The sequence below is a fragment of the Sceloporus occidentalis genome, unplaced genomic scaffold (assembly GCF_023333645.1).
Source record: "Sceloporus occidentalis isolate IW3139 unplaced genomic scaffold, rSceOcc1.0.p SCAF_2, whole genome shotgun sequence".
In the NCBI taxonomy this organism is placed as follows: Eukaryota; Metazoa; Chordata; class Lepidosauria; order Squamata; family Phrynosomatidae; genus Sceloporus; species Sceloporus occidentalis.
Genome location: NW_028316982.1, coordinates 232,306,812 through 232,322,499, shown reverse-complemented (window position 1 = coordinate 232,322,499; position 15,688 = coordinate 232,306,812). Strand labels below are relative to the sequence as shown.

At 41.2% G+C, this 15,688-nt stretch overlaps 1 protein-coding gene across 1 annotated transcript in view; it reads right to left on the bottom strand.

The window, feature by feature from the left end:
* Nucleotides 1-15,688, bottom strand: part of ABI3BP (ABI family member 3 binding protein) — a 167,025-nt gene that overhangs the window by 114,706 nt on the left and 36,631 nt on the right. The window contains exons 3-4 of the mRNA XM_089512385.1: nt 4,437-4,505; nt 2,337-2,469 (exon numbers count right to left, since the gene is read on the bottom strand). Coding sequence (XP_089368511.1) covers nt 2,337-2,469; nt 4,437-4,505 — 202 coding nt within the window. The remainder of the gene's footprint in view (nt 1-2,336; nt 2,470-4,436; nt 4,506-15,688) is intronic.

The window sequence follows — 15,688 nt, the reverse complement described above, 5'->3', positions numbered from 1 at the left end:
CCCAAGCAATTGGTTTCATTGACAAACTGCTCTTACTGTTGCTCTGATAGCCTTGGCTGAAGAGTGGGGTATAAGTAAATAATAATAATAATAATAATAATAATAATAATGTTCCTTTGAATGCTTAATCAAAATCCACACACCTGTAACTTTAAAGTATTAGGCCTAGTCCTACCCTTTGGGGCTGCCTCCTCTTCTCTGTGATAGCCCTTGAGATATTTAAAGAGTACAATCATGGCACCCCTCAGTCTTCTCTTCCTCAAGCTGGACAAGCCCAGTTCCATCGCCTTTCCCTCAAATATTTTGTTCCCCAGACTTCTTATCATCTTTGTTGCCCTTCTCTAAACTGCTCCAGCTTGTTTATATCTGAGAACTGAAGACAGTACTCCAGATGAGACCTATCAATGCAGAATATAGTGGGATTATTATTTCCCTCAATTTGAAAGCTATAATGCAGACTAAAGTAGCATTCACCTTCTTTTGTCACAACATCATACTGGTGGCTCAGTTTATGATCAACAATAATCTCAAATCCTTTTCACATGTATTACCGCTAAGCCATGTATCTCCCATCCAATGATTTTGTGGCCTAAAAGTAGAATTTTGCATTTGCATCTATTGAATTTCATTTTATTGATATCTATCCAATTTTCTAGTTTATCTGGGTTCTTTAGAATTCTGTTCCTATCTTCAAATGTGTTATCCATCTCTCCCAGTTGTGGAACATGTGTAAACTTATTAAGGATTCCCTCAATCCTGTCATCTTTGTCATGAAGGAAAAAATGTTGAAGACTAATGGCCCTAGGAGAGAACTGTGCGGCACTCTACTCCTTCCTGTTTCAAGTGCAGCCATCGATGAAAGCTCTTGGTGCATGGTTTTCCACCAGTTATGGATCTATCTGATAATATTCCCACCTATTTCACCTTTAATCAGTTTCAAAATATGTTCAAGCCCCATGGCATTATGAGATCTGTAAGGAATATGCTGAAACAACACACACATGAACAAACAAAGAGCTTCCAAGTTCACAGTTTTGGCAAAGATAACATGATAAATTCAAATATTATGAAATATTTGAGAATTTCTTGGTACTGGAAACATAGCAGACTCTTACATGAATGATTCCCAGAACATGAAGTCAAATATTGTCTCAAAAATGATGTACAAAACTAGCATATAATAACATAGCTGGTCATATTGCATTAAAAATCTTGCCATACATTCATATTTCTCACAATTGGACAAATATCATTTATTTGTTTAGATGTGCTCCTCAATACTGTTCTTTTCTTTCTTCATCTCACAAATTTCAGCCTCATTCTCACAGCTTTAAACTCAATGCTATGTTAGGTGCATCTGTGTAGGGAAACTATACTTTCTTTCTTACTGAGTGTGCAGTTCTGAGCTCTACAGTGGACCCACTGCAGGCACAGTTAATGTGAGTTTAACCTCAGCCATTTCTCTGTCTCAGCCCTGCCCTCACCTAAGTTAAAAGAAGGGGGAAATGCACTCATTGGCACCAATGGGAAGTTTTTTTTATATCTCCCATGTAGGGGCCAAGGCAATTTATGTGAAAACAGATGGTGGGAAGGTTTAAGCCTGCTCCACCTATGTGTGCTGAACCTGATCCAGAGTGGTTTTCTACACACTCATTTGCTATTGAAAAAAGGAGAAAGGTTTGCTTGCATTTTGCATATTTAATGTAGACCATCACACTAATTCATTTGGCACTAGCATTCTCTGTCAAGTTTTTTTTTAAATGAGTATCTATGGCATCATTGTGTCAGAGGAAGCTTTATGGACATGATTGCCAAAATCATGTGGATCTCTATAGACATTAGGAATAATTGGCACTGTGGGCAAATGAGTTCAAGAATGATAAGGGTAACAAAGAAGGAAAGCAATGTAGAGAAAACAGTACTCAAAGATCACAACTGTGCTTGCCTTGTATCAAATATATCTAGGAAAAAATTGGAACTCATAAAAAAGAACATGATAAAAGCTCAGTGGTTTTGAGATGATCCTAGTCCAGCTGTTAGGATTCAGCATGTTACCCCCATATCTGTTCATTATAAAGGTATGGAGCCTAGTCTTTTGCTCCATAGATGGAAGGAGTTTCTGTTCGGAGAAGGAAAGTTGGAAGCTTGGAGTCTAGTTGTTTGAATGAATTTATGGTCTTAGTACAAGAATAGCACTCAGAGAAGGATGGTATCTGCAAGCCCAACTAACCTGTGAATTCTCATGTCTTCCATTTATGGAGCCAAAATGTCAGATCCAAGCCAACAAGAAAAACATTCCATGATTTTTCTGCAAGATGTATCTTTTAGTCTATTACCTGTCATTTCCACAGTTATTCATTGTGGTCCAGTCATGTTTTGGGTTGACTAAGATTCCCCAGGACAAGAAGACAGAAGTTGGAGTTAAAGTGCCTATTACCAACTGGAGGGGTTTGGGTGTATGTGTTTTACCTGGATAAAAAAGGCACAGAAAAAACATTTATACCATTTTAACTATTAGGAGATACACTTCAATGCATGAACCATCAGCCATGTAACAGGGTCCACCAGAGATCAGCACATTTTTTGTTTGTCCTTCCTGCTTGAATGCATAAATTGATGTTATGAAGAACCCAGCAGCCAATAACCATGGTTGGTGGGTTGCATTTGGCTAAGTGGGTTACCTAATATAGGCATGGTACAGACAGTGCTTTAGCGCCGTACTAACGCCGTACTAGGATTACAGGACCGTGCAGCAACTGCACGGTCCCTAACCCTAGCACATACTGGCAGCGCCATTATGACGTAATGGACACATAGCATCCGCATGTCACGTCACTCCAGTTACGTCACGAGTGCACCATTGGTGCACTTGGACGTAATTGGCATGGCAGAAAAAGAACCTGCTTTTCCTGCAGGGGGAAGCCAGCCCGGACATAATGCATGGTATATACCGGGCCTTAAAGACCAAGAATAAAACAAATAAGAATTGAAGGATTACTTCTCTTGCACTTCAAGGCAATATCGACAAAACTCAGAGTGTACAACTGAATTCATAATGGTGTTTGGCTGTAAGTCTAAGGCCTTGCCTTCACTTGCAAGGATATTCCAGGGACCTAGCTACACAACTGTCCTGGTCTGCCTCCCTTTGCTTCTATGCTGCAGTGGTTGTCTGCCTGGGTGACCTGCTGGGCTGACTGGTACATCCACTACCACCATAGGTTGCTTGGTTCTGAGGTCAGAACAAGGTGCCAAGTGATAGTCACATGCTGTTTGGCACATTCTGAGGTCAGAATGAGCAGTCTGTGATGGTGGCAGATGCGTTGTCTTGCAGACAGGCTTGGCAGTACAGGAACGAAGGGCTCCAGGTCTTTCCAGAAGATGCAGAGCAATAGTAATGTTTTTTTTAAAACTCTGTGTTCACCTTGTTATGGTTCTGGTGTGGGATGTGCTGGATATTGTCTGGACTGCTAGCACCTGAACTAGGGTTTGGGCCATGTGTTGCCCAAATAAGCTAATGCCAAAACGGGTGTGGGTGTGGAAGCAGGCCATTTGGCCTGTACAGACAAAGCACATGGCAGCATACAATAATAATCAAAACCCAAATTGCACAGTTCACATCACTTTCTACTACTCATATATTTATTTTGTTAAAATTGCTAGGACACATCTAAAATGCTACAGACATTCTATAAACCTACCAACAACTCTCATCCTCATTTTGATACAAATTATTCATACTTCCAAGATAAAATAACTTCCATAGACTTTCAGTTCCTCTGAAGACTCTTGTACTGATATAATAAACACATACATTAGGGGCTGGTGAAAAAAATAATGCTTGTTTTAGCCTTTAGAAATTTTTTGCAAGTGAATGTCTTCGGTATGCAGTCAAGTGGGACTGGATTTTGAGAGTTTTGGTGCAACAAATTCACTTTTTGAAGCTCTACCCTTGCTTCTTGACCTTAGATTTTCTGATGCTGTCTTCTTTTCTGGTGCTGTCTCTCTCCATGTCTGTGCAAGGTATTTCCCTTGCCAAAATGACTGTTCAGTTCCTTCATTAGAAACAGCAAAATGCTGCTATGAACTTCACCTGTTGTCCAGTTAGAAAGTTTGTAAATATCCCAATATATCATACCAGTTAACTGGCTACATTTCTTGCTTTAAAGGACAGATTAGTTTTATCCCCCTCACCCTGTGCCTGGCCCAAAACACATAAAGAGATCTAGCCAGTTATTCAACCAGGAAACATATGCTCCATCTTAAAATTTCATGGCTCTGTGCTAATGCTTAAAGGAGATTATGGCACAACAAATACACAGAACTAGCTGAATTGTTGTGAAAATTTAGTTACCATTTGCTCAAATGCAAGAACAGTTATCTCTACTGAAACATGTTTTGGATGGCTTATGGACAAATGTTTTAAAATGTGACAGTACCTGAACAAGGTTTCTTGTAATTTGGAACAGGCATTGGCCTCACAGAAATCAAGTATCTTGGCTCTGCATCTGGAAAATATTAGTACAACAATTCATAAAAATCAACAAGAGAAAACCCTTAATAATCAACATCTTTTTACTGTCTAGGGCAAGAGTGAGTAACCTCTGAGTGTCTGGGGGCTGCACCTGTTCTATTTCACCTCCCTGGGGTCTTGGTGGGCCACGTCTCCTTTTTTTCAAACCAGAATTGACCAGAAAGTTGCCCCTAGTTTGAGGAGGGAAAGAGAAGGCTATCTAGGACATAAAACAAACCAGGGATAGGGAATAGCATTTAAATGGCCAATCACATACTTTGGAAGATTCTGGGAGTACAACTGACCAGTCCATAGCAAATGAAATGCAATGTGTGTGTATAGAAGGAGGGTTTAGGGAAAATGGAAGGGTTCAACAACTCTGGGAGTCTTATCGGGCCACATGGACCTATTGGATACACAATTCCTACACCTAGTCTAAGGCATGACTAATTTTGGATTATTTAAATCTTTTTTCAAAGTACAGTTGTCCCTCCATATTCGCTAGGGTTAGGGGAACAAGACCCCCGTGAAAATGGAAAAACCGCAAATAACAAAAACAGTGTTTTTACCTGAGAGGACACCTCTCAAGAAATCTCTAGGTCCTACAGTGCAACTCTGTGGTCAATGTCCAACATACACTGAGCACAGAATGGCACTGGAGTAGCTACAAATGGTCTTTCAGTGCAACTTTTAGTTAAAGTTGACCACAGAGTTGCACTGGAGGACCTAGACAGTCCTAGAGAGAACATATTAATGAAATCCGTGAATAATCAAATCCGCAAATATGGAGGGATGACTGTAAACTTATACCAACCATACTGACTGTACTAACACACCTAGTGAACATACCAATGTGCTGGTTTTGATCTGTTCAATGGCTTGTGCCAGTAGAAGACCCTTTCCACTTGTGGAAGGAAATGCCTCCCACATCTGAATTCTGTCAGATTTACTGCAACACTCCAGGCTCCATCCCACATTGTTTCAGACATCTCTTATTTTATTGCATGGGGGAAGTGGAAGCAGAAGGAGGGTAAATGGGGAAGTAGCCAGGAAAGCTCTGGTATATAGGGAAAATGTCATCATGTTTCTCAGGATCTAACGCATTGTGTGTGTTTCTGCTATTTTCCTATCAGTATTTATATGAGGCTTCCACAAAGATAAATGAGCAAACAGAATATAAATTTGCTATTTTGACAAAATTAGAGGAAAAACAAAAGGAAAGAGGAGACTAAGGTAGAAGTCTTGGACTGTATCTTCACTGCAAACTTACTACAGTTTGACACCACTTTAACTGCCATGGTTCAATGCTATGGAATTCTGGATTTGGAATTTTGTGAGACAATTAGCCTTCTCTGCCAGAAAGCTCTGGTGCTACAGCAAACTTCAAATCCCAGATTTTCGTAGGATGGAGCCGTGACAGTTAAAGTGGTATCAAACTGCATTAATTCTGCAGTGAAGAATTACTGGAGGCAGTAAATTAGGAGTATTTAGTGATCTAGGGACTGATATCTTCTGAAATAAACATAGGGCTTATCATCATACACACCAATGATGATTTTCTGTATGATTTTAATTTTGGCTAGTCAACATCCTAATATCAGTGGCACCCCACCTGGGGTGTCACCAGTGCAGGGGGTTGGGCTCTGAGGAGCAGGGCCAAAAGGACATGCTTCCACCTCGCTGCCATGGCACCATTCTTCTCATGAGTAGAATGGCATGGCAAAGGAGATGGGAAGCACACTGACTTTCTTATAAGGCAGCCCCCTTTGCAAGGCCTCCTGAGTCCCATGGAGTGGTTGCTATGCAGGACCCAGAAGGCATCCCCTGAGGCATTCCAAATACTGTGTGGAGGTTGCCATGCACAACTTGGAAGGCAGCCGCACACACCAGGCCTTCTGAATCCCACATGGTGGTTCCCGCATAGGAATCAGAAGGTAGCCACTACCTCAGAGGCCTTCTGAGTTATGGCGATGGCCACACAGAACCCAAAAGGCAGTCCCTCCTAGGGTGTACCACCTCATCAAGTCACAATCCCCTCTGGGATTTCATCTGGTGCATTCCACATCCCTTGCACCCTCTTATGGGCACCGCTGCCTAATACAACAAGGATACTGGCAAAATTGTATTCAGAATGTATTCCCTAAAACATTTGTTCAGTGCCTCAAATCTGAAGGGCCAAGCTCCTCAAGCTGCCATTAGCAACTGTGTGGGAATAAGTGGTGGCTGAAGAGATGAAGAGCCAAGTGCAATATCAGTTGCTGATCAGCTGCTTGTCAGCTATGGAGGTAAGAAGAGGAGAGTGTGTGTCTCCCTCAAGGCATTAATTGGCGGTGGTAGTAAAGTGGCCCTGAGGACAGCATTAGGCATTCACACATGAGGCAATTGATTTGTAAGCCAGAAGGAAAGGTTTGGTCAATGACTAAACAACTGATGGGTGGGTTGACATGCACTGGGTTCTGCAGCTATTGCATGGCTCATCTCAAGTTCATACTTTTTATTCTCCACATGAGAATGTGTATGTGCCTGTAGGCAGAAAGATGGAAAAATAGATGGACAGATACATGTATACAACTCTGTTATAATAGTGGTTATTTGTATTTGTATATTATGCTGTTGTTAGTTGTTGTTGTTGTATGTCTTCAAGTTGTTTTTAACTTATGGCGGCCCTAAGATGGGGTTTTCTTAGCATGTTTCTTCAGAGGGGGTTTGCCATTGCCATCCTCTGAGGCTGAAAGTGTATGACTTGCCAAGAATCATCTATTGGGTTTTTACATGACTGAGCCAGGATTCAAACTCTGTACTTGAGTCAAAGTTGAACACTCAAACCACTATACCATGTTGGCTCTCTATTCATAAATGCTTCAGTCTAAATAAATTTCTGTCTAGTTGTAATGACTGAGAACTCGTCTGCATTAGAAAGCTTGTTCTTTGTTCGAAGCAGTAAATTTAAGCAAATTAAAGCCAAACATGTTGATTTTTTTTTAACTGACTAGCTCACAAATTCTTAGTAGATTTCATATGATCTGGAGGAACACATGCTTATGTGGTAAGAGGCCACAAGTTCATTTGATGTTTCTAGTGAAAACCAGCTAGCTTCATCCAAGAGTTGATCAAAATAAACTGATTAAAACAATGCTCAGGAGAGGAAAAAGTTTTTTTGTTGTAAGGAAGCCAAACATTTTTGTTGGGCTCTCTAAATATATGTATTTCCTTCATTGGTAATAGCTGAGTCTCAGTCCTTCCACTCTTTTTAAACATTTAAAGAGAATTTAGGGTGCACTTGATACTTCTTTGAGTAGTGTTGGCAAGATGACAAAATCATTTTGATTCCTGGAGCCATGGCAATAATAATTAGGGATGCTAATAAAAAATTACTAGAAATTAGAGATATCAGATGGTGATCATTTAATCAGAGTGTCACTAAATACAAAGAAATGCATGAATTTCAAAAGCTGTGTGGAGGTAGAACAGGGATTTAAACATTGATCAATAGTTAAGAAACAATTTGTGTGGGCTACAGATAAACAATGGTGAAAAATCACACACTCTCCAACATTTCAGATGCAGTCTAAAGCATGTGTGTTAAATCAATATCAGAGTGGCAAAAAGTATTAATGAGGAAAATACACAAGCTAGGAGAGGCTACTGCAATATGTTTTTGCCTGATCTGACTGGGAAGAGTAAAATTCCCAATGCCTCTCCTCTCCATCCTGCTGAGTGCAGACTATGTTTTCATTTTGAACTAAACTCAAAATGTTTGTAGGAACTGAATTAAACTGAGAGTAAAGAAGAAAAATGGGAGGAGGGAAGATAATTGTATAGATATACTGACATGTATGTTTTTTAGATTTCTGTGAACCGCTTTGATCGTTCCGGAAGAGCAGTATAAAAATAAAGTATATTATTATTATTATTATTATTATTATTATTATTATTATTAAACTAGGACATTTTAAAAGCAGATGAAAAAAATGGGACAGAAGAGGATTAATTATGACAGTCACTCTAAATCAGGACAGTTGGAGGATATGAAATCAAAATAAGATGGCATATGTTTTTATCTCATATCTTGTTTGTTTTCACATAAGATGAAAGTGGAGCACAAAATTTCCTACCTCCGTGATGGGAGATAACGGCACGCTGCTGTACTATGTGCCCAAGTATGCCCAGACCTAAGCAGTGGTCGCTTTCATTTCTCACCTCTCCCTCTTGGAAGCTCTAGTATCAGGCCATTTTCAACTGTCTCTTCTTGTTATCGCATTCTGAAGGGATGGTTGGATTGCTTTCAGAAGATTCCTGTTTTCCAGTATGGACAACAGGAATCAGTTTGGTAGCAAAAGTGAAGTAATGCCAACATAACATTTCCTTATCAGCAGTACTCATATCAAAAGTAAGAGTAAAACTGAAGAAGAAAACAAAACCAGTCATCATTTCAAAATATGATCTAAACAATATCTCCACCAAATTCATCGACAGTGTATGGAACAGATTTGTGCTACGAAACATAATAGACTGAGAACCAGAAGAGCTTTGGTCTGAAGCCAAAGACACCATAAAAGAGGAATGCAGACAGACACGTTCAGTACGCAAAAAGAAAGAGAAGAAACCATGGATGACAGATAAAACGTTACAAGCAATAAAGGAAAGAAGACAAGCAAAACAAAAACAAGAACAAGCTAAGAACCATGAATGCAACAGTACAATGGCTAGTTGTAAAATAAAGAAAACTATTACAATGACAAGTGCAAAGAAATAGAAGACAACAACAAAAAGGGAAGAATGAGAGACCTATTCCAAAAGATTAGGGAAATCAAAGGAAAGTTCAAACCAAGGACTGGGACGCTCTATGACAATAAAAATAACACAAATCAAGACCAGGAAAGAATAAAAAGACATTGGATGCAATACACAGAAGAGCTATATAAAAGAGATGACAAAATTAAGGACCTATGGAATTTAGAGCCATATGAAGATGAATCCCAAATTATAAAAAACAATGTGGAAGCTGCAATAAAAGAAATGTCAAAACGCAAGTCACCAGGAACAGATGATATTCCAATTGAACTGCAGCAATCCCCATTGAACATTTTCACACTTGCCTACATTGCTAGTAAATCGCCCTCCAAAAGTTGCTAAAAGGGAAAATGAGCCTCTCTGTCTGAATGCTGGGAGTGCTCATTAATCGTCATGGAAACGGAGCTCTCTGTAGCGTTCTTCAATCGTTGCAAGGAAAGCAGGGAAGCAGGGAGATTCCCCCCCTGAACGCAAAGTGTGCGTTGAGAAGAATCTCCCTGCTTCCCTGCTTTCCTTGAAATGATTGAAGAAAGCTACAGAGAGCTCTGTTTCCATGATGATTAATGAGCACTCCCAGCATTCAGACAGAGAGGCTCATTTTCTGTTTTAGCAACTTGAGGAGGGTGATTTACCAGCGATGCAGGCAAGTGTGAAAATCTTCATTGACAGATTCAACTCTAGTGCTAACTAACATATGTCAACAGACATGGGGGGGGGGGGGAAACGATGGCCAACAGACTGGAAATGATAAACATACATCCCCATCTACAAAACAGGATACACCAAAGACTGCAGCAACTATAGGACGTTAGCACTAATATCCCATGCAAGCAAAATTATGCTCAAAATTCTACAACATAGACTCCAGCCATACATGGAGAGAGGTCCAAACAGGGTTCAGGAAAGGAAGAGGCACAAGAGACCACATTGCAAACATACAATGGCTAATGGAGCATACCAGGAAATTTCAAAAGAAAATCAGCATGTGTTTTATAGACTACAGCAAAGACTTTGACTGCATAGATCATGAAAGACTAAGGGACATCCTTAAAGACATGGAAGTGCCAACACATCTGATAGTCTTGATGAGGAATCTGTACTTAAAACAAGAGGCTGATGTCAGAACAGAACATGGAGAAACAGAATGCTTCCCAATTGGCAAAGGGGTCAGACAAGACTGCATCTTATCACCCTACTTGTTCAATTTATATGCAGAACATATTGTAAGAAAAGCAGGCTTAGACACAGAAGAAAGAGGAGTGAAAATAGGAGGAAGGAATATCAACCATCTAAGATACTCAGATGACACCATAACACTAGCAGAAATTCTCAAAGCCCTGGAACAACTACTAAGAAAAATCAAAGAAGAAAGTGCAAAGGCACTATTGCTGAATATAAAGAAAACAAAAATAATGACGATAGAGAACCTACACAAATTTAAATTAGACAATGAAGAAATAGAAATAGTAAAAGAATTCTCATACTTGGGATCAAACATTGATAGAAACAGAGACTACAGCCAGGAAATCAGAAGAAGATTAAGAATGGGAAGGGCAGCTATGAAAGAACTAGAGAAGATCCTAAAATGCAAGAATAAACAACTGAGCACAAAGGTTAGGATTGTACAAGCAATTGTATTCCCTATTGCCATATGCGGATGTGAAAGCTGGACAGTTAAGAAGGAGGATAGGAGGAAAATCAACTAATTTGAGATGTGGTGCTAGAGAAGAGTGCTAAGGATTCCATGGACAGCCAAAAAGAGAAACAAATTGGTCCCGGAGCAGATCAAGCTGGAAATCTCCCTGGAGGCCAAATTGACAAAACTCAGGTTGTTGTACTTTGGGAACATGATGAGAAGGCATGAATCACTGGAAAAAACAATAATTCCAGGAAAGGTAGAGGGAAGTAGAAAGAAGGCTGCATATGAGATGGATGGACTCAGTTAAAGAGATCATGAATATGAGTTTGCAGAAGTTGGGCAGACCAGTGGAGGACAGCAGGTCTTGGAGATGTTTCATCAGCAGGGGTGCCATGGTTTGAAATCAACTCAAGGGCAATTAACAACAACATCAGCAATATTTCCTGTTGATTTCCTTCCCCCTTGATGTATATTATATATTCTTTGCTCTCCAGTTCACATTATAGAAGCATTTTTATTCAGTGCAACGTTTTAGAACTTTTAGTGGATAACACTTCTTATATTTTAGTTTCTGATGATTTTTAAAGGATTATGTTGCTTTTAATATTGATCTCATACATGCAGGTTTCATTGGCTTTTTATCTGTATTTTATCTGTATTTATATGTCTCCCTGAATACTTGTTATTGTTGTTGTTAGCTGTCCTCAAGTTGACTTTGACTCATGCCACCCTGTGGATGAGACATCTCCAAGACACCCTGTCCTCCAATGATCTGGTCATTTCCTGCAGATTCATGCCTGTATCTTCCCGAACTGAGTCTAACCATCTGGTGTACAGTCTACCTCTCCTTCTGCCCTCAATCTTTCCCAGCATTATTGTCTTCTCCAATGAGCCATGCCTTCTCATGGTGTGGCCAAAGTACAACAGCCTCAATTTAATCATCTTGGCCTTCAGGGGTATTTCCGGCTTGATCTGTTCAAGTAATAAACAACAAACAACAACAGAGGTAAAATGCTTCCTAGGGAACTCTCTACTTCCTTTCTAGCAACTGATTATTTCTTCCTACTTACATATGCCAGCTGTTGAAGTCAGACAAGAGATTCTTGCAAGGGAAACACAGAAACAGTGCTGCACATATAGACTTATAGTATTAAGATGTATATTAATTTCAATAATCAAGTGCTTCCCCTCACTTTTGGTGTGTAATTGATACAAAATAACACCAAAAAGGTGTTGTGAACATAACATTTGGAAATTAGGATTCAAATAATTCAGACTGTGCACAGGTCAAGCCAAGAAGTGACTGCTAGAACTATAACTAGGAATGCATTAAACACAACATTGACTTTTGTAGAGCAAAACTTCCTAGCTTGCAATGTTTTGGTTTCACAGAGCAACTTTGGAAGAAACACACAATTTCTGCTTGGGTTTTGTCCAAAGCTAACATTAATCACAATCTTTTCCATCAGTTTACTATGTGGAAATTCACTGAACTCTAGCAATGTTGAGACTTGGCAGAAAACAGTGTATGTGTATTTCACCATGTCTTAAACTTGTTACATTTCATTCTATGAGATTGCTGCACATTTGCAGGCTCATTGTAAGATGTAATGATGAATAATGAAGTAACATGTCTGTCATTAACCAGGACTATATGCAACCATCATGGTTGGGATCCAAGAACAGTCCGGTATGAATATGAGTTGAGAAGTTGAGATTGGACTCAATACCATTGTTATCCTGGTTTCTATCCTCCCGCAGGTTCCAGCGTAACTAGATGGGGCACTGAGGCAGTGTGGCACAACAATGAGGTCCAACACGACAATATCATAGTCAATCACCTTTTTTGGATGTAAAACTGGATGGGACACTGTATTGCCAATAGTCCTTATCATATTGTGCTGCTTCTGAGAGCAATGGAAATAGTGGAGTTTAAAGGAAGCTTGGTGCCAGAGCAATAGTGTATCAAAAACCTGGGAGTATGAATGATTGGGGCTAGAAAGAGGTAGAAACTTGCTATCTGTTAGGGCTCTTCACAGACATTGGAAATAGGGTTCTGACAGACATGAAACATGTCCACAGATAGTGGAGGACCTCTCTTCTGACATGTTGTCCATCATGCATTATGGAGGGAATGGGGCTCTCCTCACTTGTTGATAGAGCATATGAAAATAATAAAGGTATATAATTATTGGTGCTAACTTGGAAGCATATCGCTTGGGCAAATAAGCCCAAGCTTATTCTGGATTCAGGATGCCCCCAGATGTTATAACTAGATCGTCTCTGATCTAGGCAAGATGCCACCCAGGGCCGGCCCGTCCATATAGGCAACCTAGGCAGCTGTCGAGGGCGCCAAAAGTTTAGGGGTGGCACTGGCGCGGCAAAGAGAGAGCGAGCGCCAATCCCGGGGCACGACTTGCGCTCCCGCTGCCCGCTGCCCGCTTTTGCTCTTTGCAAAGAGCAAAAGGGGCAGGGCCAGCAGGAGGGCGAGTGGCACCCCGGGATTGGCTGGCCTGCACACACGTGCCCCAGTCGGGCACCCTCCGCCCTCCCCTGGCCCTACCCCCTTTTGTTCTGCAAAGAGCAAATGGGGCAGGGCCAGCAGGAGGGCGAGTAGCACCCTGGGATTGGTTGGGCTGTGTGCACATCCGCGCCCCAGCCAAGCACCCTCCTCCCTCTCCTGGCCCTGCCCCCTTTTGCTCTTCACCCTCCCCTGGGTCTCCTGCCTTTTGCTCTCCATGGAGAGCGAGAATCAGGAGACCCAGCAAGGGAGGGAAGGGCGCCCTTCGCCCTCCCCTGGGTCTCCTGCCTTTTGCTCTCCACGGAGAGCGAGAAGCAGGTGACCCAGCAAGGGAGGGAAGGGCGCCCTTCGCCCTCCCCTGGGTCTCCTGCCTTTTGCTCTCCATGGAGAGAGAGAATCAGGAGACCCAGCAAGGGAGGGAAGGGCGCCCTTTGCCCTCCCCTGGGTCTCCTGCCTTTTGCTCTCCACGGAGAGCGAGAAGCAGGTGACCCAGCAAGGGAGGGAAGGGCACCCTTCGCCCTCCCCTGGGTCTTCTGCCTTTTGCTCTCCATGGAGAGCAAAAAGCAGGAGACCCAGAAAGGGAGGGAAGGGTGCCTGGCTGTGCGTGCACGTGCCAAGCACCCTTCACTCTCCCCTGGGTCTCCTGCTTCTTGCTCTCAGGGGGCGCCAAAATATTTCTCATCTAGGGTAGCAAAATACCTAGAGCCAGCTGTGATGCCACCACCCGGATGCATCCCAGATCAAAGCCTCGCTCAGCCAGCACTTTGATCTGGGAGCTTCCAACTTCAAAAATTGCCCAGCTGAGTGAGGCTTTGACCCGGGATGCATCTGGGCAGTGGCATCCTGCCTAGATCAGTGGCAATTTAGTTATGATAACATCCAGGAGCATCCTGGATCCAGAATTGAAACCCGAAGAGATAAACCAGCTTATTTGCCCAAGTGATAAGCTCCTTGTCTAAGTAGCTTTTTCCATCACTGCAATATTTTTCAGATTCTGTTTTCTACTTTGATTTTCTTCTAGAAAATTATTGGTTACATAATGCTTGCTCATTGCCCATTAATGGCACTCTTTTTCCTGGATGCTTTATTTGGTCTCTCTTTAGAGTCACATAGTCCTTGGACATTCTGTTCAAATTTCTTTTAATTACTGTAATAATATTTTTGAGGTCACATTGTCTCTTTGTTTTATCTTTCATGGGCAGGGATTTTAATGAAGCTTGATTCTCAGTGCATAGTTTCCTGCTTTGCAAGACAGGTGAAGGCCAGTCTGGGGGTAGTGAATGGTCATGATTTCCAGTTTTACAGCAATATTATTCCATAAGTAATACCTTATTTGCATTACCCCATCTCTCCACCTTTGTATAATTCTAAATTGGTTGTAGAGAACAAGGCTTTAATGATAAGCAGAACAATGGCCAACTAGAATACTCAATTTCCTTTTCCCCTTTCAAAGTATATTCAAAAGTGGGAGCTAATGAATTACTATTCCCTGTCATTGGTTTTATTAAGTGGAAAACTACACACCATAAATAAATAAATAAATAAATAAATAAATAAATAAATAAATTTCAGTCTGTTGCCTATCCAAATATATTATGGTGATATGTGCATATGAATGAAGAGCCAACATCAAATAGCTGTTTGAGTGTTGGGCTACGACTCTGGAGATCAGATTTCTTTCGCTTGCCTGCTAGGTCATGAAAACCTACTAAGTAATCTTGAGTGAGTCACACACTTTCAGTCCCAGACAACTCCATGTTAAGGTTGCCTTGGGATTGCCATAAATCAGAAAAGATTTAAAGACATAAACAACAACAGTTGGATATGAAAAACAGAAGCAGGGGTATGATGCTACAGAGCAAGGGAGATGCTCTGGGAAATGTTTTCTACAAGTCCACCTTTTGTGGAAGCCTTATGCATGTGCTGCATCAAGATGGATCTGTTTATATAGGTTCTCATCTACTGAAATTCTTCTTTAAGGATTACAATGGGCGATTCACTAAGTAATCTCATTCCCTATGTTATTGATAGCTCCAGGGACGTAGCCAGGATTTTAGGAAGGGGGGGTAGACTAAGTGCTACCATTATATTGGGGCTTGGGTGTGGCGGTGCAGCAGCACGCACCATTCATTTTTCTAACGGAAGGGGGGCCGGACCCCAAGAGCCCCCCCTTGGCTACGTCTCTGATCTCTCTCTTGTGAACTCTGAATATAACATCTTCTGT